At 43.3% G+C, this 24,920-nt stretch overlaps 1 protein-coding gene across 3 annotated transcripts in view; it reads left to right on the forward strand.

The window, feature by feature from the left end:
* The window catches only part of LOC121552683 (1-phosphatidylinositol 4,5-bisphosphate phosphodiesterase beta-1-like), a 187,688-nt gene extending 169,805 nt beyond the window's left edge, over positions 1 to 17,883 (forward strand). For 2 of the 3 annotated variants that reach the window (XM_041865690.2, XM_041865691.2), the window contains exon 33: positions 16,653 to 17,883. In XM_041865690.2, the coding sequence (XP_041721624.2) occupies positions 16,653 to 16,874 (222 nt within the window). In that variant the 3' untranslated portion in view covers positions 16,875 to 17,883. The remainder of the gene's footprint in view (positions 1 to 16,652) is intronic. The other variant, XM_041865692.2, reaches the window with a different exon arrangement.
* Positions 17,884 to 24,920: the final 7,037 nt, after the last annotated feature.

Genomic DNA, 24,920 nt, shown 5'->3' on the forward strand with positions numbered 1-24,920 from the left:
CTGTGCAGAAGGAAATAGATGCTACTGAGGCCAGTTTACCCAAATAACCACTCATGTTCCATGTCCAGTTTTAACTCAACCTATTTACTACTGTATCCGTCTGCCCGAAATGAATGTTATAGCTTATAACCCATTTACTATGTGTCTGAATACGTATACAGTGGGGAAAAAAAGTATTTAGTCAGCCACCAATTGTGCAAGTTCTCCCACTTAAAAAGATGAGAGAGGCCTGTAATTTTCATCATAGGTACACGTCAACTATGACAGACAAATTGAGAAAAAGAAATCCAGAAAATCACATTGTAGGATTTTTTATGAATTTATTAGCAAATTATGGTGGAAAATAAGTATTTGGTCACCTACAAACAAGCAAGATTTCTGGCTCTCACAGACCTGTAACTTCTTCTTTAAGAGGCTCCTCTGTCCCCCACTCGTTACCTGTATTAATGGCACCTGTTTGAACTTGTTATCAGTATAAAAGACACCTGTCCACAACTTCAAACAGTCACACTCCAAACTCCACTATGGCCAAGACCAAAGAGCTGTCAAAGGACACCAGAAACAAAATTGTAGACCTGCACCAGGCTGGGAAGACTGAATCTGCAATAGGTAAGCAGCTTGGTTTGAAGAAATCAACTGTGGGAGCAATTATTAGGAAATGGAAGACATACAAGACCACTGATAATCTCCCTCGATCTGGGGCTCCACGCAAGATCTCACCCTGTGGGGTCAAAATAATCACAAGAACGGTGAGCAAAAATCCCAGAACCACACAGGGGGACCTAGTGAATGACCTGCAGAGAGCTGGGACCAAAGTAACAAAGCCTACCATCAGTAACACACTACGCCGCCAGGGACTCAAATCCTGCAGTGCCAGACGTGTCCCCCTGCTTAAGCCAGTACATGTCCAGGCCCGTCTGAAGTTTGCTAGAGTGCATTTGGATGATCCAGAAGAGGATTGGGAGAATGTCAGATGAAACCAAAATATAACTTTTTGGTAAAAACTCAACTCGTCGTGTTTGGAGGACAAAGAATGCTGAGTTGCATCCAAAGAACACCATACCTACTGTGAAGCATGGGGGTGGAAACATCATGCTTTGGGGCTGTTTTTCTGCAAAGGGACCAGGACGACTGATCCGTGTAAAGGAAAGAATGAATGGGGCCATGTATCGTGAGATTTTGAGTGAAAACCTCCTTCCATCAGCAAGGGCATTGAAGATGAAATGTGGCTGGGTCTTTCAGCATGACAATGATCCCAAACACACCGCCCGGGCAACGAAGGAGTGGCTTCGTAAGAAGCATTTCAAGGTCCTGGAGTGGCCTAGCCAGTCTTCAGATCTCAACCCCATAGAAAATCTTTGGAGGGAGTTGAAAGTCCGTGTTGCCCAGCGACAGCCCCAAAACATCACTGCTCTAGAGGAGATCTGCTTGGAGGAATGGGCCAAAATACCAGCAACAGTGTGTGAAAACCTTGTGAAGACTTACAGAAAACGTTTGACCTGTGTCATTGCTAACAAAGGGTATATAACAAAGTATTGAGAAACGTTTGTTACTGACCAAATACTTATTTTCCACCATAATTTGCAAATAAATTCATTAAAAATCCTACAATGTGATTTTCTGGATTTTTTTTCCTCATTTTGTCTGTCATAGTTGACGTGTACCTATGATGAAAATTACAGGCCTCTCTCATCTTTTTAAGTGGGAGAACTTGCACAATTGGTGGCTGACTAAATACTTTTTTTCCCCACTGTAACTTTTAAGCCATTGTTCCAATGGAGGCTCAGTTGTTTTAAATGGAGGAATCCTCCAGGTTGATTTGCTGTGCTTTGGTCTCCAAATGTCAGCATGTGTTCCATTATTTCAACTTTTGTGTTGCCTTGGCCATACGGCAATCTGTCAGAAGAGAGAGAAAGAGAGAGAATGGGGAAAGAGAGAGATATGGAGTCGGTATGGGCAGGGAGGGAGAGAGTGTGTGAGAGGGAATAGGTGATGGAGAGGAAGAGAAGGGGAGAGAGAGTGTGTCCTCTGTCCTATCTGTCGTCACTCTCAGTGGGTGTGCGTTCAGGTGATGGTGTCCTGCTAATGTTCTAATCAAAATGGCTTCACACCCACAGCACGGTAGACTCTTAATGAGCACACACACACAGGCCTTCAACATCACTGTGAAAGACACACACAGCTTCAACATCAACTCTCAAAGACCTGCCGTTGCACCAGGGTACTCAGCCCTAGTGTTATAGTTGTCGATCAGATTATCTTTTTATCTTAAAGTAGCTAACTGTTCAGTGAAAATCTCACTTCTGTTAACTCATACCCAAATAATGTTATTGACTCGTCCTATACTCATATTTGTGGCCAAAGCATAAAATGGAGAAAAAAACACTTCAAAGACCCCATCTCAAACTTGTATCTCAAACAGACCGTTAAAAAAAATATGCTTGCTATTTACTCAGAGTATGATGTCATACTCCTGAGGAGGATGAGCTGGCCAATCAGCGGTCTAGAGGAGGATGAGCTGGCCAATCAGCGGTCTACTCGCATCATTTAAAAAAAAATGACTGGTATATGCCAACACCATTCTGTTGTTGGGATACTCCCACAGCATTCCAATACAGAAAAGCTGCTTTTTAACATATTTAATTATATTGTAAACTATTTAACTCATATTGTAAGTAATTAAAGGTCATATTTCATAGAAATCTGGGAACACTGGACAGTTACTTTAACACTGTGATCGCCACTAACAAGGTTTTACCTGGAGGAATCATGCTATATGGTAGTATTGCCTTCCCTAATTGTAGGTCACTCTGGATAAGAGGGTCTGCTGAATGACCAAGATGTAGGAATATAATTGTGAACACTGGGTCTGATTCATCTGGCCAGTAATCTCAGTGTGGAGGCTACTACCCTACACCTACACACTGCACCAGTTGTCCTCCTACTTGAATGTATAGCTAGCTTGGACAGGTGAAATGCCATTCACACCTACAATAGCATTATTCTGTTCTCAAACTAGCTCACACAGGATGTGAGAAGACTGGAGAGAGAAGTGTATATGTCACATGTGTCACACACATACACATGTGTGCGCACCGGGAGACAAATGTGGTGTGAGTGTCGGGTGTATGTGTGTGGAGGCAGATAACCCCTGTCTCATCCTTTTCGGAGCAGGCGACAGAAAATGGTGGCATCCCCCAGTGCAGGTGCCATTACTGTAACACTCTCACGTACACTTTTTCTCTATCACACACACACACACACACGAACACACACACACACGAACACACACACAGTGACACACACGCACACACACACAAACGCACACACACAGTGTTTGGTCCATGACGCAACACACCGGAGCCCTGTGCAGTCGTCATGGAAACGCTCATTCTACCCCCCCACACCCCTCCCCATCATCTCCTAACCACGACTCTCTCTGCAATCTGTTCATTTGGAGCCTGATGACGCAACCCGGAGATAGTGACTGCCTGGTGGTGGCCTGTAGAAAGACAGAGAGAGGGAGGAAGAGAAAAGTAGTGAGGAAAGAGAGACAGGGAGGGATAGATGGAGAGAGAGGGAGAAGAGAGATGAGGACAGGACAAGACAGGATAGAGAGATAGAGAATGAGAGAGAGAATGAGAGAGAGAATGAAAATAAGGGAACATGCGAGAGAAAATATCCAGAGGCTTATTATGGCCCAAATGGATCTGGCTGTTGCTCTTGATTCTGGACACAAAAACAGAGAAAAGCCCTTGAGATGGTTTACCTTTATCTAGAAAACAGTAATTCCTTACTTCCTCCCTCTCTCTCTATACCTCTCTCTCCCCCCTCTCTCAGACTGTGGGCGGTCATGGCTTCCCTCATCACTGCTTTTGATGTGCTCCTCTCTCCACTCAATAGGGTCACATCAATAATGTACACAACACACACACACACACTGCCCACAGGGAACATTGTTACTCCCAGAGGAAAGCAGATGCAGTGAGACGAAGCCTTTTGTCACACTTTTGTGTCTACGTGTGTCTACGTGTGTCTGCATGTGTGTGTGTTACGTGCCAGGTTACTATCCTGCCTGCATGTGCTGTTGGATGACAGGGCTGCTGTTTTAGCTCAAACCATGCAGGTTCCCCTCTGAGGCTGAATTGGCAGGATGTGTGGGGGGTGTGTGTGTGTGTGTGTGTGTGTGTCTGTGTTGACTAATGAAGGTGTCTTGAAAGGTTTCACATCTCTTGTTGTCCTGCTGGAAACCCTCCCCTCTACATCACTGTTTAATAGTTCCATGTCGTCACAATGAGCCAGCTCTATATATCAGCATGACTATTAGAAAAGAAGAGGCAGAGGGAAAGGGAGAGGGACAGGAAGAATAGGATGAGAGGGGGGAGATAGAGACAAAGGGGAGAGAAAAAACGGTCCATTCTCTAGCCAAGGAACAGTTGAGGCCTGGACAAATATACTTGACTCTGTAAAGAATAATTTTGGCTAAAGCCCAACACATACAAATAAAGTATTCATAAAGCCCATCTCTCTCTCTCTCTCTCTCTCTCTCTCTCTCTCTCTCTCTCTCTCTCTCTCTCTCTCTCTCTCTCTCTCTCTCTCTCTCTCTCTCTCTCTCTCTCTCTCTCTCTCTCTCTCTCTCTCTGTGTCTCTGTCTCTCTCTCTCTCTCTCTGTGTCTCTCTCTCTCTCTCTCTCTCTCTCTCTCAATTCAATTCAATTTGCTTTATTGGCATGACGTAACAATGTACATATTGCCAAAGCTTACTTTGGATATTTACACTATTAACATAATTAAAATAATAATAATCAATATTGTCAACGGGACAACAGTAACAACAATAACCAAGGGTCAAAATAACCATTGAACAGTAACAATAACAATATAGTGGACATGTGCAGGTTGGTTGGTCTGTCAGACACTGTCCCTCATCTTATGGCAGGCAGCAATGTAGTGCGCTGCCAACCCACAGCTCTCTGCGTCCTCCCCCAACAGGACGGTAGCCTATTCTCATCAGAGAGGTCTTAGAAACCTTAAACGGTTTCAAATTTTGGGAAACGACACTCTCTAATTGTTTTATATTTTTGACATTTTGTCAGGAAATGCAGCTCTGTCTCAGGTTCTGCTGTGGTGCAGTGGTTGCACAGCCTTTCCTCTACAAGGAGCCAGGTTTTCCTGTGTCTACCCTTCTCTCTCTCTCTCTCTCTCTCTCTCTCTCTCTCTCTCTCTCTCTCTCTCTCTCTCTCTCTCTCTCTCTCTCTCTCTCTCTCTCTCTCTCTCTCTCTCTCTCTCTCTCTCTCTCTCTCTCTCTCTCTCTCTCTCTCTCTCTCTCTCTCTCTCTCTCTCTCTCTCTCTCTCTCTCTCTCTCTCTCTCTCTCTCTCTCTCTCTCTCTCTCTCTCTCTCTCTTCTTCATGCCTCTCCTGTGGACCTCTGGAAAGAATGTAAATGGTGCTAAAGCAACCCCTCGGACATCCAGCACACACATTTCAGAGTGGTGAACCCTCTTTCACCTCCTGGTCATGGAGAGCCTAATTGGACTGTGTTTGGATATATCTAGGACAGGAAGGGACAAGCACACACAGTGTGGCTTATATCACAGGAGTGGCCTGGAACTGCTAGGGTTGAAAATGGACTGGGTTATGTAGTACCTAAACTATTTTACAGTACCTGAAGACTGCCAGGCACCTTATTCCTTATTACACTCTGTGGGCCCTGGTCAAAAGAAGTGCAGTATGTCCTCCTGGACAGCTACCCTCCTGCAGGGTTTTGTTCCAGCCCTAATCTAACATACCTGATTCTACTAATCAGCTGCTCCCTGGGACCTTGATTGTGTAGGGTTGGAGTAAAAGCCTGCAGACCCGGAGTAGGCTTAGCCACCTCTGTGATACATGTTGAGTGCTGCTGGTATGTAGCCTGTCTTACTAGCTCTAGTACTGAGAGTAACAAGAAGTCACACATACATTTGGAACAGAATTTAGTTCCGAGGCCCTCCGACACACACACACACACCACTTCCCTCGATGGCGCCTCAGAATGAGGACAGATGGTGAAGGTCATCCAGTGAAGTATTTTAAGAAAGGCAGATATGAGTGTGTGTGTGTGTGTGTGTGTGTTTTGACAGATGATGGGTCTTCTGAGGAGATACAGTATTCAAATGCTTGTTTGGGTCCAAGCGGAAACCACACACACAAACACAAACACTGCGCTGGTCTCTGAAGGGTAGTTAAGGTCGCTCAGTCAGATCCGGACACCTGATGAGACCTTCTATTAGACTCCACTATGTTAGATGCTGCATTGAGAGGGGTGGGAGAAGAGAGGGATGGTGAAAGGAAGGGGACTGACGGAAAGAGAGAAAGAAGGCCTGAGACCCTGCTAGCTCCATCTGTCCTCCTCTCTGTCCTTCCATTCTCCTCTCCTCCCTCATCTCTCCATCCCTGTGACTTTTAATTACCTCAGCTGTCACTCCTCCCCCAGGTGATAACGAGGTGTGGCGTTCGTCACACCCTGTCCCCAACAGACACACACACACACACACCTCGTCCTGATACACAACCTGTCTCCAACATACACACCATGTCCCCAATAGATACACACACCCTGTCCCAAACAGACACACACACACCCTGTCTCCAACAGACACACACACACACACACACACATGCATCGCCGATGGCAATGAACACACTTATACACAGTCTCTCACGTACACACACACACACACACTCACCCAACCATGAACCATTGACTTCCGGCCACCCACCCCATTTCACCTCACACCCTCCTGCTCCACCCCACCCCACCCCACCTTTTTTAACACATGCCTAGAAACCATCCGAGCTAGGAGAGCGATGACAGCTTTAATCAAAGGACCTCAGTGCCTATGGCTTGCAGGGGGACAGCAGACCACACATACTCTTGCTCCCTCCCTCACACACACACACACACACACATACAAACACACACACACAGTACGCAGACTGTCCCTTCCTAAGTAGGTCAGGAGAGGGGCTGCAGAGCAATCTGGCAAAACACTCTTCCTGGAAGGTCACCTTGGACTGTGTGGTCAGATCAGGGCAGAGACCACCTTAGGCTCCGCATGAATGTGACACACACACCTTATAACATGTGGTCCAGTCAGACCAGACACCACTTTAGGCTCGGTTAGCGAGAGAGTAAGGGGAGACTAATTAGAATATAATAGAACTTTACTGTCCCAGGTAATGGAGAACTGCCTTTAGCTTCAGTTCACAAGGTACATGAAATCATCTCATTCATCACTTATTTGTGTGTCTAGTAGGTAGAGAGTGTGTTTGTTTTTAAACCAATGTATGATGCATGATGATAAGATATGGGTTGCATCCTAAATTGCTCCCTTTTCCCTATACACTGAGGATACAAAACATCAAGAACATCTGCTCTTTCCATGACATAGACTGAAAAGGTGAATCCAGGTGAAAGCTATGATCCCTTATTGATGTCACTGGTTAAATCCACTTCAATCAGTGTAGATGAAGGGGAGGAGACAGGTTAAAGAAGGATTTTTAAGCCTTGAGACAATTGAGACATGGATTGTGTATGTGTGCCATTCAGAGGGTGAATGGGCAAGACAAAGGATTTAAGTTCATTTGAACTGAATATGGTAGTAGGTGCCAGGCGCACCGGCTTAAGTGTGTCAAGAACTGCAACGCTGCTGGGTTTTTCACACTCAACAGTTTCCCATGTGTATCAAGAATGGTCCACCACCCAAAGGACATTCAGCCAACTTGACACAACTGTGGGAAGCATTGAAGTCAACATGGGCCAGCATCCCTGTTGAACGCTTTCGACACCTTGTAGAGTCCATGCCTCGACGAATTGAGGCTGTTCTGATATTGCAAGGTGTTCCTAATGTTTTGTATACTCAGTGCACTACTTTTAGGGCTGATAGGGCGCTGGTCAAAAGTAGTGCACTATGTAGGGAATAGGGTGCCATTTGGGACACAGATGATTAAATGTATTATTTTCATGGTACAGAGGCAGGTTCTGTCATTAGCCAGGTCAGTCATTGAGAACAGCTTGTCCTACGTGAGGAGGAGTGAAATCAGAAAGATGTGTCAGAATCTGTTTGGATCAGGTGGAGACTTAATGGAGGGAAAGTCAAGTGGTCCTCCGTGTTCCCGAGGAGTCCATGGACGGACATGTGGAGGGATAATCACCTCTCTCCTCACCTCACCTGTCTTCTAGTCTATGGGATTGACTTCATTCCTCTGTCCTCCCTACAGCCCTCTCTCCTTTCCTCATTGTAATTCCTAGTTGGATAATCTTCATCCCTCTCTCCTCCTCTCCTCAATCCTCCGGTGGGATAGTCTTCATCACTCTCTCCTCCCTTCCCATGTCCTTTACTAAAATAGCCTATACACTCGGTATCACACTTGATTATCACTTTTATCACATCCCATGACTATCCTCTTCTCTAGCCTACAATGATCTACGAGCCAGGCTGAGACTAGCTTGCCCTTCCTGCCTGCCTGCCTGCCTGTGTCTCATACAAGTGTCTCTTAACATCTGCAGGCTTTTCTGTACATTTTATGAAAAAAATACATTTTTGGATTTGAATAGCCCCACTCTCAAGAATGTCTCCTTCATTTGGAGTGGGACTGAGGTTAATTAATATTGGATCACTTCACTATAGTTTGATTGTGTATAAAATGGGTATTACCGGCAACTCTCAGTTAATTCCCCACAAAGACAGCCATAGACCTGACCATTAGCCCACAGGTCATTTGGTGACACATTAATCATAGGGTTGTTTGGTGAGTACGTAATCCTACAAAAATCGTCCCTATAATTGACGAACTCTCCTTTGTCTTTTTGCGCGAGTCCACACCTCTGTAAGATCAGAGAGTTATTCAAATCAGCCTCTCTACGATCTCATTTAATGCTGACGATCCTCAGATGAGCGCTTAGATTCTGACATGGTTCTTTTCTTGATTTTTTTACCTTTATTTATACAGGTAAGCCAATTAAGAACACATTTGTATTTACATTGACGACCTGTCAAACACATCAATATACAACAATTACACTATACTGTAAATATCTATATACACATCAATTACACAATAAATGAAAAGGAAACACAAAACACGAAAATCAAAACACAATCATATGAAACAAACACATTCTTCAGTAAAAAGGTCCTCGAACATCCTGCCTGAATTGCACAACAGGCACCAAATCCACCATCTTTAAAGAGATTCCACATGAGAGGCGCAAAAAAACTAAAAGCAGAGTTACCTATCTCAGTGGAGATTGAAGGGATCTCCAGAGTAAGCCATCCCTAAGTCCGGTCTGGTAACTTAGACATCTGAAGGTTAACAATGAGGTAAGGTATGGCGGAAGTTTATGCAGGAAGGCTTTATAGACAAAAAGATCAAAGAATCGATCTACTAGACTTCAAGGAGGGCCAGCCTACTTTCTGATACAAAATGCAATGATGTGTACTGAACAGACCTGGGCAGAAAACAGTTTTATTTGGTAGTTTATTTGAAAGTACCAACTAAGGTAGTCGCTTATAGTTTATATAGAGTTTCAACTAAAAGGCAGCTATTTTCTTTGATATTTAATTGATATTGAATACCTATTTTAGAAAACCAAATAATATTTGAAGGTATTTGAATATATGCTAGTTATTTAAAAAAAGAATAATAATGTTGATGGCTGCCAAATATTTGTTGAGGAACCAAAACCTACAACAGTTAGCTGAATCTAAATATATTATCAATAGCACATGGCTTGGAGGTATCTTAGATATCAATCTTAATATAGCCCATAGCCTATAATGTAATACATGAGGGACATGGAATCACCTCAACATTAGAGTAGACCACTTTTGCAGCTTCAAAATGACGAACCAATACACTGAGTATACCAAACATTAGGAACACCTTCCTAATATTGAGATGCCCCCCCCCCCCCATTTTGCCCTCGGAACAGCCTCAATTCGTCACGGCATGGACTCTACAAAGTGTCGAAAGCGTTCCACAGGGATGCTGCATCATGTTGACTCCAATGCTTCCCCCAGTTGTGTCAAGTCGCTTCAAATCAGTGGATTCTGCTATTTCAGCCACACCCGTTGCTGACAGGAGTATAAAATCGAGCACACAGCCATGCAATCTCCATAGACAAACATTGGCAGTAGAATGGCCTTACTGAAGAGCTCAGTGACTTTTAACGTGGCACTGTCATAGGATGCCACCTTTCCAACAAGTCAGTTTGTCAAATTTCTGCCCTGCTAGAGCTGCCCCGGTCAACTGTAAGTGCTGTTATTGTGAAGTGGAAACGTCTAGGAGCAACAACGGCTCAGCCGCGAAGTGGTAACGGGACCGGCGAGTGCTGAAACGCATAGCGCGTAAAAACTGTCTGTTCTCTGTTGCAACACTCACTACTGAGTTCCAAACTGCCTCTGGAAGCAACATCAGCACAATAACTGTTCGTCGGGAGCTTTATGAAATGGGTTACCATGGCCGAGCAGCCACACACAAGCCTTAGATCACCATGCGCAATGCCAAGCATCGGCTAGGGTGGTGTAAAGCTCGCCACCATTGGACTCTGGAGCAGAGGAAACGCTTTCTCTGGAGTGATGAATCACGCTTCACCATCTGGCGAATCTGGGTTTGGAGGATGCCAGTAGAACGCCACCTGTCCCAATGCATAGTGCCAACTGTAAAGTTTGGTGGAGGAGGAATAATGGTCTGGGGCTGTTTTTCATGGTTCGGGCTAGGCCCCTTAGTTTCAGTGAAGGGAAATCTTAATGGTACAGCATAGAATGACATTCAAGACGATTCTGTGCTTCCAACTTTGTGGCAACAGTTTGGGGAATGCCCTTTCCTGTTTTAGCATGACAATGCCGCCATGCACAAAGCGAGGTCCATACAGAAATGGTTTGTTGAGATCGGTGTGGAAGAACTTGACTGGTCTGCACAGAGCCCTGACCTCAACCCCATCGAACACCTTTGGCATGAATTGGAACGCCGACTGTGAACCAATATCTAGTGGAAAGCCTTCCCAGAAGAGTGGAGGCTGTTATAGCAGCAAAGGGGGGACCAACTCCATATTAATGCCCATGATTTTGGAATGAGATGTTCGACGATCAGGTGTCCACATACTTTTTGTAATGTAGTGTATATAAAACACAGGAAAATCATGCCTTTGACAGCACTGGGCCTTTAAGAACATAATTTCAAACCAAAGAAGTAGCAGAGATGGTGCTATGACCTGGTCTGAAGCCTGACTGGTGTACATATAGAATACATTTCGTAGTTAAAAAGGATCTAAGTTGAGTAGGCAAGAGTGTTTGGAAATGGGGCGATAATTATTTAGGTCACACGGGTCACCACTTTTGTGAAGCCTTCCAGACCTTCGGGATGGTACCAGAAATAATTGTTAAAGCTCCAATATGTGACTTTTTGGGCTACTCGACCAAATTCACATAGAAATGTTAGTTATAGATATGTCATTCTCTTTGAAAGCAAGTCTAAGAAGCGGTAGATCTGTTCTATGTGCGCTATTTCTATGCTTCCCGTTCTTAAGTTTCGTTTTTGCGTCTTTTACTTTAGGTTTTGTACACCAGCTTTAAAAAGATGGTACAATGATTATCTACGCTATACTTGCTTGATTTGTCACATAAACTGAAATTAGGCAATCTATTAGAATTTTATCAACCAGGAAATGGCGGAGCGATTTCTGCATAGTGCACCCTTAAAAATGTGTTAAAGATCCTGTACATTTTTTATTTTTTTATTTCACCTTTATTTTACCAGGTAAGCCAGTTGAGAACAAGTTCTCATTTACAACTGTGACCTGGCCAAGATAAAGCAAAGCAGTGCGATAAAAACAGAAACACAGAGTTACATATGAGGTAAACAAAGTCAAAAATACAACAGAAAATATATATACAGTGTGTGCGAATGTAGTAAGTTATGGAGGTAAGGCAATAAATAGGCCATAGTGCAAAATAGTTACAATTTCGTATTAACACCGGAATGATAGATGTGCAAAAGATGATGTGCAAATAGAGATACTGGAGTGCAAATTAGCAAAATAAATAACAATATGGGGATGAGGTAGTTGGGTGGGCTAATTTCAGAATGGCTGTGTACAGGTGCAGTGATCGGTAAGCTGCTCTGACAACTGATGATTAAAGTTAGTGAGGGAGATAAGAGTCTCCAGCTTCAGAGATTTTTGCAGTTTGTTCCAGTCATTGGCAGCAGAGAACTGGAAGGAATGGTGGCCAAAGGAGGTGTTGGCTTTGGGGATGACCAGTGAGATATACCTGCTGGAGTGCAGACTACGGGTGGGTGTTGCTATGGTGACCAGTGAGCTAAGATAAGACAGGGATTTGCCTAGCAGTGATTTATAGATGACCTGGAGCCAGTGGGTTTGGCGACGTATATGTAGTGAGGGCCAGCCAACAAGAGCGTACAGGCCACAATGGTGGGTAGTATATGGGGCTTTGGTGACAAAACAGATGGCACTGTGATAGATTACATCCAATTTGCTGAGTAGAGTGTTGGAGGCTATTTTGTAAATGACATCGCCGAAGTCAAGGATCGGTAGGATAGTCTGTTTTACGAGGGCATGTTTGGCAGCATGAGTAAAGGAGGCTTTGTTGCGAAATAGGAAGCCGATTCTAGATCTAACTTTTGATTGGAGATGCTTAATGTGAGTCTGGAAGGAGAGTTTACAGTCTAACCAGACACCTAGGTATTTGTAGTTGTCCACATAATCTAGGTCAGACCTGCAGAGAGTAGTGATTCTAGTCGGGTGGGCGGGTGCAAGCAGCGTTCGGTTGAAGAGCACGCATTTAGTTTTACTAGTGTTTAAGAGCAGTTGGAGGCTACGGAAGGAGTGTTGTATGGCGTTGAATCTCGTTTGGAGGTTTGTTAAGACAGTGTCCAATAAAGGGCCAGATGTATACAAAACGGTGTCGTCCGCATAGAGGTGGATCCGAGCATCACCAGCAGCAAGAGCGACATCATTGATATACACAGAAAATAGAGTCGGCCCGAGAATTGAACCCTGTGGCACCCCCATAGAGACTGCCAGAGGTCCAGACAACAGGCCCTCCGATTTAACACATTGAACTCTATCTGAGAAGTAGTTGGTGAACCAGGCGAGGCAGTCATTTGAGAAACCAAGGCTATTTAGTCTGCCAATAAGAATGCGGTGGTTGACAGAGTCGAAAGGCTTGGCCAGGTCGATGAAGACGGCTGCGCAGTACTGTCTTTTATCGATCGCGGTTATAATATCATTTAGGACCTTGAGCGTGGCTGAGGTGCACCCATGACCAGCTCGGAAACCGGATTGCATAGCAGAGAAGGTACGGTGGGATTCGAAGTGGTCGGTGATCTGTTTGTTAACTTGGCTTTCAAATACTTTCGAAAGGCAGGGCAGGATGGATATAGGTCTGTAACAGTTTGGATCTAGTGTGTCACCCCCTTTGAAGAGGGGGATGACAGCGGCAGCTTTCCAATCTCTGGGGATCTCAGACGTTACGAAAGAGAGGTTGAACAAGCTAGTAATAGGGGTTGCAACAATTTCGGTGGCTAATTTTAGAAAGAAAGGGTCCAGATTGTCTAGGCCAGCTGATGTGTAGGGGTCCAGATTTTTCAGCTCTTTCAGAACATCAGCTGTCTGAATTTGTGTGAAGGGGGGGGGGGGGCTTTGCTTTCCTAACTGATTGTGTATATTGGTTCCTGACTTCCCTGAAAAGTTGCATATCGCGGGGGCTATTCGATGCTAATGCAGTATGCCACAGGATGTTTTTGTGCTGGTCAAGGGCAGTCAAGTCTGAGGAGAACCAGGGGCTATATCTGTTCTTAGTTCTGAATTTTTTGAATGGGGCATGCTTATTTAAGATTGAGAGGAAAGCACTTTTAAAAAAACACCAAGGAATCCTCTACTGACGGAATGAGGTCAATATCCATCCAGGATACCCGGGCCAGGTCAATTAGAAAGGCCTGCTCGCTAAAGTGTTTTAGGGAGCGTTTGACAGTGATGAGGGGTGGTCGTTTGACAGCGGACCCATTACGGACGCAGGCAATAAGGCAGTGATCGTTGAGATCCTGGTTGAAGACAGCGGAGGTGTATTTAGAGGGTACATTTGTCAGGATGATATCTATGAGGGTGCCCATGTTTACAGATTTAGGGTTGTACCTGGTAGGTTCGTTGATCATTTGTTTGAGATTGAGGGCATCTAGTTTAGATTGTAGGTTGGCCGGGGTGTTAAGCATATCCCAGTTTAGGTCACCAAGCAGTACGAACTCTGAGGATAGATGGGGGGCAATCAGTTCACATATGGTGTCCAGGGCACAGCTTGGGGCTGAGGGGGGTGGGTCTGTAGCAAGCGGCAACAGTGAGAGACTTATTTCTGGAAAGGTGGATTTTTAGAAGTAGAAGCTCAAACTGTTTGGGCACAGACCTGGATAGTATGATAGAGCTCTGCAGGCTATCTCTACAGTAGATTGCAACCCCACCCCCTTTGGCAGTTCTATCGAGACGGAAAATGTTGTAGTTGGGGATGGACATTTCTGAATTTTTGGTGGCCTTCCTAAGCCAGGATTCAGACACTGCTAGAACATCAGGTTTGGCAGAGTGTGCTAACGCAGTGAATAACTCAAACTTAGGGAGGAGGCTTCTGATGTTAACGTGCAAGAAACCAATGCTTTTACGGTTACATAAGTCAACAAATGAAAACACCTGGGGAGTAGGAGTGATACTGGGGGCTACAGGGCCTGGGTTAACCTCTACATCACCAGAGGAACAGAGGAGGAGTAGAATAAGGATACGGCTAAAGGCTTTAAGAACTGGTCTTCTAGTGCGTTGGGTACAGAGAATAAAAGGGGCACATTTCCGGGCGTTGTAGAATAGATTCAGGGCATTCTGTACAGACAAGGATATGGAAGGATATGAGTACAGTGGAGGTAAAGCAGGCAGTCGACTAGCTCACCAGGGTCAATTAAACCACTATTTATTTCAAATAAAAAGCCTGCCGAGATAAAATGCTGATTAAAAGCATTATTTATCTAATTTTTCTCAGGAATTATGCCAGAGTCTGACACGACTTGCTTAGGCAGGAGAGGAATTTCCTCTCTTCTGTGCATTAACTGTTTTCCTACATTTAGACTGAGATAGAACATAGAAAATAGATATATTTAGCTTTCTTTATTGAGGAAGTGCATCTATTTCTTAATTGGCTGAAAAGCTGCCAATCAGCTACAGAGTCAGGTGGTAAATCCCAGATAAATGCGTATTTTGGTTTATGGACACATCTATAACCAAAAGCTAGAATTTTGGGGGGATAGTGATATCTAGAGAACGTGATGCCACAAGAGTTGATTTCACATATATAGCCAACTCTCCCCATTTTTTCAGTCTGTTACACCTGAAGATTTTGTAATCAGCAATGTCAATGTCCTTATCCGGGATCGAGCCATTTAGCCAAGTCTCTGTGAGAACCAACATCTCTGGGCTCGTGTCATGCACCCATATAACAAGAAGGTCCATCTTTGACATCAAACTTCGTACGTTGACAGCCCAAGCCCTCTACGCGATTTGAAAACAGCGGGGGTATCCATATTTGTGCTATTTGAAATAATAGTACCGGACGAACTTACCACAGTGGGCTTCCGAATTGGGCTACCAGTAACAGCGCTAACAGATTAACGCTAACAATACCCCTGGGAATATGGATGTCTGTAGCAGTACGATGATAACTCTCTGAAAATAGTGGGAATGGGAAGAATTACCTGAGCAGGGGTTGGGCTGTTTTCTTAGACTCTTAGATTGTGACGTGGTTCATCTTTGCTGCTCTCCTTTAATTATGGCCCTCCCCTGGGACTCAGTAGGGTAGTTAAACAGAGAAATCACCATTAAAGCAATTATTGGATCAGAATGAATACAATCCTGTCATCTGTAATCATTAGGGGCAGCTATGCCTGGGAGAAAACATGCTGTAACTCTCTCTCTCTCTCTGACTCTCCATCTGTCTGTCAGAAGGCAGGGAGTTCAGTAACTTTACTACTAATTGAGGTAAAGAAAAATTGAATAAAAGAACATCGACTCAGCTGGTCCAAATCAGTCATCACTAGTCAATGACACCCTATTATGTTCTCCTCTTCAGTGACAGAGTACCAGGGGTAACAAGGACAAGTTCAGTATATAATTACAGTGGGGAAAAAAAGTATTTAGTCAGCCACCAATTGTGCAATACTTATTTTCCACCATAATTTGCAAATAAATTCATAAAAAATCCTACAATGTGATTTTCTGGAATTCTTTTTCTCATTTTGTCTGTCATAGTTGACGTGTACCTATGATGAAAATTACAGGCCTCTCTCATCTTTTTAAGTGGGAGAACTCGCACAATTGGTGGCTGACTAAATACTTTTTTCCCCCACTGTATGTAGGTCCACTCTGTTGGTTCTGTAGACCCATACTGTTTGTCTTCTCCCTATTTCTGCTTATAGACCCATTCTCTGTCCTCTTCCTATAGCTGCAGAGAGCTGGACTAGGACAAGTTCTCTTTGTAGCTGTAGTTCTGTTGCTACTGTTTGTCCTGTGGTTCTATTTGGTTCTGTTGTAGAACCATACTTTGTTCTTTTCTCTCCCTATAGCTGCAGACCGAGCTGGACCAGGAGTACCAGGACAAGTTCAGACGGTTGCCCCTAGAGATCCTGGAGTTCGTCCAGGACAGCAGCAAGGCCAAGCTTAGCGACGACAATACCCATGGCAACCTGTCTGTCTCCTCGACGACCGAGAGGCTCAACCACAAAGCGTCACAGTCAGAGGACGATACAGAAGACTCGTCGGAAAGAGTGTTTGACACGCCCCTTTAGGACAAAACTGAAATGGCACCCTTTTCCCTATATAGTGCAGTACTTTTGGCCAGAGCTTCATATAAGACTGTACAAAAGTAGTGCACTATATAGGGAAAAGGCTTTAGAGACTAAACATCTTTAGAGACTAAACTCCTCCCCTTCTTCTGAATTGGACAGTTCTGGTTGGTCGTTCTGGCTCGAGGTGGAAATTGCCATTCTAGGGACCGATTACCCTGCGCTCAATCCTAACCTGAACCAGTAGGGGGGTTAAACAATATCTGACCATGGACCAGTAATAGGGAGTACCTACTCTGTAGTTCTATTCAGATATGTAAATACTTGTTTTGTATTTGTGTGTTTTGTTATTTTGCTCCGGAGCGGTGCAGATCTTTCGGTACGGCCATAGGATACGTGAATGAGTGACTAGGCACTAACTATGCGCAGGAACTAAGTTACTTACTTGAAACATTGCACAGACAGAATACTTTCTTTTTTAAATATTTTTAATATGTTCCTACTTTTTAAACAAGACAACGTATTAGGTCTTAGATTAACTTCTCACAATGTTGACAATAGTGTAGGTCGGTCAGTGGTGCCAATGTTTTGATTTCACTGTGCACTTAGAGAATAATTACTAGTATAATTAAATGACATTGGTTAAGACCAAGGCAATGTTGAATTTGTTCCATACAATGGCACTGCAATGTAAGGTGATTGCATTGCAAGCCCCAAATAAGGTCAAGGCATAGTAAGTAAATTTAACTTCCTGTGCAACCACTGTGGACACAGCCTTTATTTTCTTTATTGAAAAGTAAGAATCCCTCCTCATTTATATTTTGCACTGAAGGCTTTCTACAGAACTAACTCTTCTATTCTATTCTAACTCCCAAGCACTGGAGGCATGCTGGTTTTATTTCATCCTCACAGTCTACTCTGTGTGTTGCTGCTACCTTGTTTTACAGTTTTTCTCGATTGCTAAGACACATTTCTTGAAAGCTGCTCTCCTTTTCTCTTAACTGTGAACACAAAACCCAATTTTCAAGCTACATTCACAAAACCTCAGACTCTTCTTGCAAAACCAAACTTTCACCTCAAAACAGTTCAATCTGTGCTCAAAACTGAACTATGTTGTCAAATCGTGCCCCGAGTCAATCAAAATTAAAAACACTACTGAACAGTCACTAAACACTACGTAGAAAAATAGAAAACACAATGCTCAGGACATGAAGCTGGAGAAATAAATGTTTATTGTTCACTGTAGGCTAAATGCATGTTGCAAAACAAAAAAAAACTGTGCATTTAGCACTTGTACAAAAAGACAAAACAGAAATCTTGTGCATTTACATGTAGCACTTGTAAAAACAAACATAAATCTTATGCGCTTGCCACTTGTGTACAGTAAGCCCATGTAAAAATAAAGTACAAAAATATACAAATAAGTGCATTACTCAGCCACAGCATCATGTCTCCGTACTGGGTCAGGCCACAGGACTTCATCCACATCACAGGCCACATTTTGTCTGGCCAGGCAACGGGGGAAAAAAACCCTGGCATGCCGTATCCAGGCTTGGCATGCCTCCACACCTATGTCACCACAGGCAAGTCCCATGGCTTGCAGGAGATTTACCCTGGTGTAAGGTTGGCGTTCATATACCTTCCACCGCCATGAGGAGAATAATTCCTCAATGGGGTTTAGGAAAGGGGAGTACGGTGGAAGGCAAAGATTGATAAAACCTTGGTTCATATTGTACCACTCTCTAACCTGGAGGGCTCTGTGAAAACTCACATTGTCCCAAACAACAACATAGATGGGATGCTCATCCTGCTGCCCCTAACAAAGCATCTCGCATGTGATTGAGGAAAATGAGGAGCTGGTGAGTGTTGTAGGGCCCCAGGTTGGCATGATGGTGGACAACCCCCATGATTGCTGATGGCAGCACATAATGTGACATTGCCACCACGCTGCCCAGGAACACCAACAATGGCCCGATGGCCAATCACATTACGGCCTCTCCTTCTCCTTTTGGTGAGATTAAACCCAGCTTCATCCATGTAGATGTATTGATGGGGTCTTTCCATTGCATCCAGTTGAAAAACCCTCTGTAGAAATAGATATAGTTTTGTAAGTGATACGGAAAAAGTGATTTAGGCCACTACAGTAAATCACTACTTAGAGTAATCAACATTGAATGTGTCTGGATATATGCCAACCTGTACATACTGGAATCTTTGCTCTTTGACTCTGTCTGAGTTGCGATCAAAGGGCACTCTGTATAGCTGTTTCATGCGCAGTCTGTTGCGCTTGAGGACACGATCAACAGTAGAGAGGCTGACACTGTTGATACCCTCAAAATTTAAATGGTCCTCAATGATCTTCTGCTGAATTTCGCTCAGTTTAATGGCATTGTTCTCACGGACCATATCAACAATTAGGGTCTCTTGGTGTGGGGAGAACATACCTGTCCTCCCACCCCCATGTGGCAGTCTTTCAATTCTACAAAAAGAGAACATGGAGTTACAAAAAATATACATGGAATACTAGGCCTACAAACAGTTAGACCAACCCTCCATTACAATACTACAGTACATTGGTACAGTGATGTACTGAAACATATATTTACTTACAGTATACTGTGGTACAGTATATAGTATGTCATACAGTAATTGCTGTCAACATTTACATACTGTACTATAATGTCAAAAAAGGTAATTACCTGTTCTCTTCTCTAAATCTTCGGATTATGGTGGACACAGTGAATCTACTGATGTTTGGTTGTACCCTTTGTCCAGCCTCCCTCATGCTCATACCATGGACAAGAACATGGTCAATCACAGTAGCTCTGATTTCATCAGATATTACTGTTCTTTGTCTTCGCTGACCACCTCGACCACCTCGACCTCCTCTCACACGAACTCTTCCTCTCAGATTTCTATCCATTGTAGGGCCTCACAAACCAGTGCTCTCTGAACTGGCTTACTGTATATGTTCCCTCACATCATTAGCCACAAGTGTGATTAATTTTGAGTTGTTGTGTTCAAGTGGTGACACCTGTGCTCTAATTGTGTTTGACTTTTGTCACCTGTGCTCACCATTATGCAGCACGGGTGCATCACAATGAAAATGTGTTGGCAAGTTATGTCTAAACAGGTGAAAAGTGCTTATGGTTTTGCCAAAAGAGTGATTGATTCAATCAGTGGGTTCAGGCAACTGAGCATTTGGTTCAGACAATAGGGTTTAGTGTTTTAGCAATTGAGAAAAACTGTAATACTATCTTTGTTCTATTTTGCTTTGTATGATATAATATTGGCCTGGTCGAGACGTACATATTTTATAGTTTTCTTTTTTTCAATTTTTGTATGTTTTTGACACATTAGTGTTTAGATTGTTTATGGTTAATCCTGCCATGGAGGGAAAGAGGATGGAAGGAGGGTGATGAGGGATGGAAGGAGGGTGATGAGGGATGGAAGGAGGGTGATGAGGGATGGAAGGAAGGAGGAGTAAATAATGTATCTGCATGCTCTTGAACTATTGTAAATGTTACTGTAGCAGAAAAGACGTAACGTAAATGTAAAATGTACATTTCTCTGTCCTCTTGTACAGTAGATCGCTAACCTGACCCTAATGATCTGAATTCAAACTGAAACGATTGATGAGATGACATTGTTTGTACAGTACTAGTGATGAACTACTTGTGTTGATATGAGATAAAATGAAAAAATACTATATCACTGCCCCTTACCAAGGACTGCTGTTAACACTGTGACACGTACACACACTCCCAAGACATTTGATCCAATAACATAAGACACTAAAATGATGTCCCACGCCTTTCAACATTTATACCCTAAACACAGATTTATGATCACATGTCTATGCATGTCCAATACATGTCCCAACTGCTTATTCAATGGTTTTCCTTTGGCAATATACATGTAAGTACTTACTGCCTAAGACAGCCACCACAGATAATGTTTGCAACATGGGAGTGGTAGATTTGAACTATTTCTAAAGCAAACCTTTGAAGGTAATTTCATGTCCATGTAAAATATTGAGAGCACCGCCCATAACAGGATCTTGTACACTATTGGTCCATTCATCCTTTGATATGTGACATCATACTAAACTAAACTGTCAATCAAAGACCCGGACAATGTTTTAGACTTTCCAACCTGTACAGTGCCATACATACACCACATGGATGTGTCATGTCTGATATCGGAAAACGTATTTCAATTGATTAACTTGAATCAGTTTAAAGTGAAGGATCACATTATAAAGTGTAAACAAGTATAACTTGGTTTCTATCAAATATGGTTCTTATTGATGTGAGAGTCCTGTGCCTTTTGAATAGGTTTGCCTTGTTTTGATGTCGAATGTGTGAAATGCATCATTGTGTAAATTGCCATTGTATTATACGAAGCTGTCTGTTATTGGATAGACTGTGTGTACTTTTAGTGTGGTACCACTACTGAATAGAAAACCCTTGTGATGATGAACAGTATTTTGAGAAGTGGCTCCTTAAAAAGATAATAATGCTAGACATGTATTTTTATTTTGTCTTGAACCACTTGTTTCTGTTCATCAACTTAAGTGTATGCATTTTTTAGTTGTAAATGTGTGTATGACGTAAAGGAAAAACATTGAGACGGTGATAATGATGATGATCATAGTATAGAAGTGTAAAGGGAATCTGCTTGTAATTAATAAATGTGGCTATTGTACATTGCTGAAGTGGACACTTGTCTTTGTTGATTTGTAGTTTCCACTAATACTATGATAGATGTTTTTCCTCCAATGCAGGTTAACCGGCGTCACTGTGCTACTTACACCTTTGCTTCCTCCACTGTCCCTGGCCCCTTACTGGGCTCAAACCGCTGGTCCTCTGCTCGCAAACACACATGACCACCCGCTTGACAATGTAGGAAGACTGTTATAGACAGCGGCTCTCTAGGACCGGAGCTGCCTACCCACTTAGCTGTATGAGAGCCATTTACTACAAACACAATGTTGTGAACCCTATCGAGCAACAGCCACAGTTCAGGGTCACATCTTATTGTTCTGAACCATTTCCAAGATCATCCACTATGTCAGGGTCACTCTACAAGGTGTCGAAAGCGTTCCACAGGGATGCTGGCCAATGTTGACTCCAATGCTTCCCACAGTTGTGTCAAGTTGGCTCGATGTCCTTTGGGTGGTGGACCATTCTTGATACACACGGGAAACTGTTGAGCGTGAAAAACCCAGCAGCGTTGCAGTTCTTGACACAAACCGGTGCGCTTGGCACCTACATACCCCGTTCAAAGGCACTTAAATATTTTGAATGGCACACATACACAATCCATGTCTCAATTGTCTCAAGACTTAAAAATCCTTCTTTACCCTGTCTCCTCCCCTTCAGCTACACTGATTGAAGTGGATTTAACAAGTGACATCAATAAGGGATCATAGCTTTCACCTGGATTCACCTGGTCAGTATATGTCATGGAAAGAGCAAAACAATGTTTTGTACACTCAGTGTACAATTATGTGAGATATGTGGATACATACTGAAAAGGTAGTGTGTGTGTGTATCTGTCTGTCTGTGCGTGTGTGTATGTGTACTGAAATGGCAGACCATGGACTTCCAAGAATTTGACTACTGTGGTCTGTAAGAGGTTAAGGATAGCAAAGTCTATCAACAGTACAAAGTAGCAACAACTACATTTACATTTTTGTCATTTAGCAGATGCTCTTATCCAGAGCGACTTACAGTTAGTGAGTGCATACATTTTTCATACTGGCCCCCTGTGGGAATCAAACCCACAACCCTGGCGTTGCAAGCGCCATGCTCTACCAACTGAGCTACAGGAGGCTAACTACACTTGCAATCACATTAAAAGCATTGTATTTGGTTCAAAACTTCCTCTTAAGACCTAACCCTCAACTGGAGGTGTGCATAAAGGGTGTTACCATTGAGCAAGTTGAGGAAGCTAAACTCCTAGGTATAACATTGTATGGTCAATTATCATGGTCAAGTCATATTGACAAAGTTGTTGTGAAGATGGGGAGAGGTATGTCTGTTATAAAAAGATGTTCTGCATTTTTGACACAAAAATCAACTGTACTAGTTGTTCAGGGTCTGGTCTTGTCCCATCTTGATTACTGTCCGGTAATATGGGGTAGCAAAGAAAGACCTAGCAAAGCTGCAGCTGGCTCAAAACAGAGCAGCACACCTTGCCCTTAACTGCACATACATAATTAACATCAACAACATGTATGCCAGTCTTTCCTGGTTGAGGGTTGAAGAGAGATTAACTGCTTAACTGAAAATTCCAGATTGTCTGCGTAATCAAATAACATTCAGCTCAGACACCCATACATACCCCACAATACATGCCACCAGGGGTCTCTTCACAGTCCCCAAGTCCAATACAAATTCACGGCAACGCACAGTATTATACAGAGCCATGATCGCATGGAACTCCCTTCCATCTCCAATTACTCAAGCAAACAGCAGAATTAGGCCCTAATCTATGGATTTCACATGACTGAGAATATTGATATGCGTCTTTTGGTCACAGATACCTTTAAAAAAAAGGTAGGGGTGTGGATCAGAAAACCAGTCAGTATCTGGTGTGACCACCATTTTCTTCATGCAGCTCGACACATCTCCTTCGCATAGAGTTGATCAGGCTGTTAATTGTGGCCTGTGGAATGTTGTCCCACTCCTCTTCAATGGCTGTGTGAAGTTTCTGAATATTGTCAGGAACTGGAACACGCTGTCGTACACGTCGTTCCAGAGCATCCCAAAAATTTGGAATCTGGTGAGTATGCAGGACATGGAAGAACTGGGACATTTTCAGCTTCCAGGAATTGTGTACAGATCCTTGCGACATGGGGCCGTGCATTATCATGCTGAAACATGAGGTGATGGCGGCGGATGAATGGCACAACAATGGGCCTCAGGATCTTGACATGGTATCTCTGTGCATTCAAATTGCCAACGATAAAATGCTATTGTGTTTGTTGTCCGTAGTTTATGCCTGCCCCTACCATAACCCCACCGCCACAACTGGACACTCGGTTCACAACGTTGACGTCAGCAAACCGGTCGCCCACACGAAGCCATATACGCTGTGCAGTACAGATGAAACCGGGATCAATCCGTGAAGAGCACACTTCTCCAGCGTGCCAGTGGCCATCGAAGGTGAGCATTTGCCCATTGAAGTTGGTTACGGCGTCGAACTGCAGTCAGGTGAAGACCCTGGTGAGGATGATGAGCTTCCATGAGACGACTTCTTACAGTTTGTGCAGAAATCCTTTGGTTGTGCAAACCCACAGTTTCATCAGCTGTCCAGGTGGCTGGTCTCAGACGATCCCGGTGGTGAAGAAGCCAGATGTAGAGGTCCTGGGCTGGCGTGGCTACACGTGGTCTGTGGTTGTGAGGCCGGTAGGACATACTGCCAAATTATCTAAAACGACGTTGGAGATGGCTTAACATTCATGCCAATTGCACGCTCCCTCAAAACTTGAGACATCTGTGGCATTGTGTAGTGTGACAAAACTGCACATTTTAGAGTGGCCTTTTATTGTCCCCAGCACAAGGTGCACCTATGTAATGAGCATGCTGTTTAATCAGCTTCTTGATATACCACACCTGTCAGGTGGATGGATTATCTTGGCAAAGGAGAAATGCTCACTAACAGGGATGTAAACAAATTTGTGCACAACATTTTAGAGAAATAAGCTTTTTGTGCGTATGGAAAATGTCAATGATCTTTTATTTCAGCTCATGAAACATGGGACCAACACTTTACATGTTCCGTTTATATATTTGTTCAGCGTAGATACATGCAGCTTCTCTTCTGTCATTATATAAATATAATAATAATATAATATAATAATAATATTATATGTTGCCCTAGAAGAATAATGTCATAAATCCATAGAATGAAATGAATGCTTCAATCTAGTTTTCTCTGTCATCTCTGCTTCTTTTCGAGAAGTAAAGACGTTTAGGGACCGTGGAGAAAATACAAAAAAAAAACTGGAAAGATTTTCTGTGCAAAATGTCCAAATGACAT

This window comes from Coregonus clupeaformis, chromosome 36 (genome assembly GCF_020615455.1).
Source record: "Coregonus clupeaformis isolate EN_2021a chromosome 36, ASM2061545v1, whole genome shotgun sequence".
NCBI classification, from domain to species: Eukaryota; Metazoa; Chordata; class Actinopteri; order Salmoniformes; family Salmonidae; genus Coregonus; species Coregonus clupeaformis.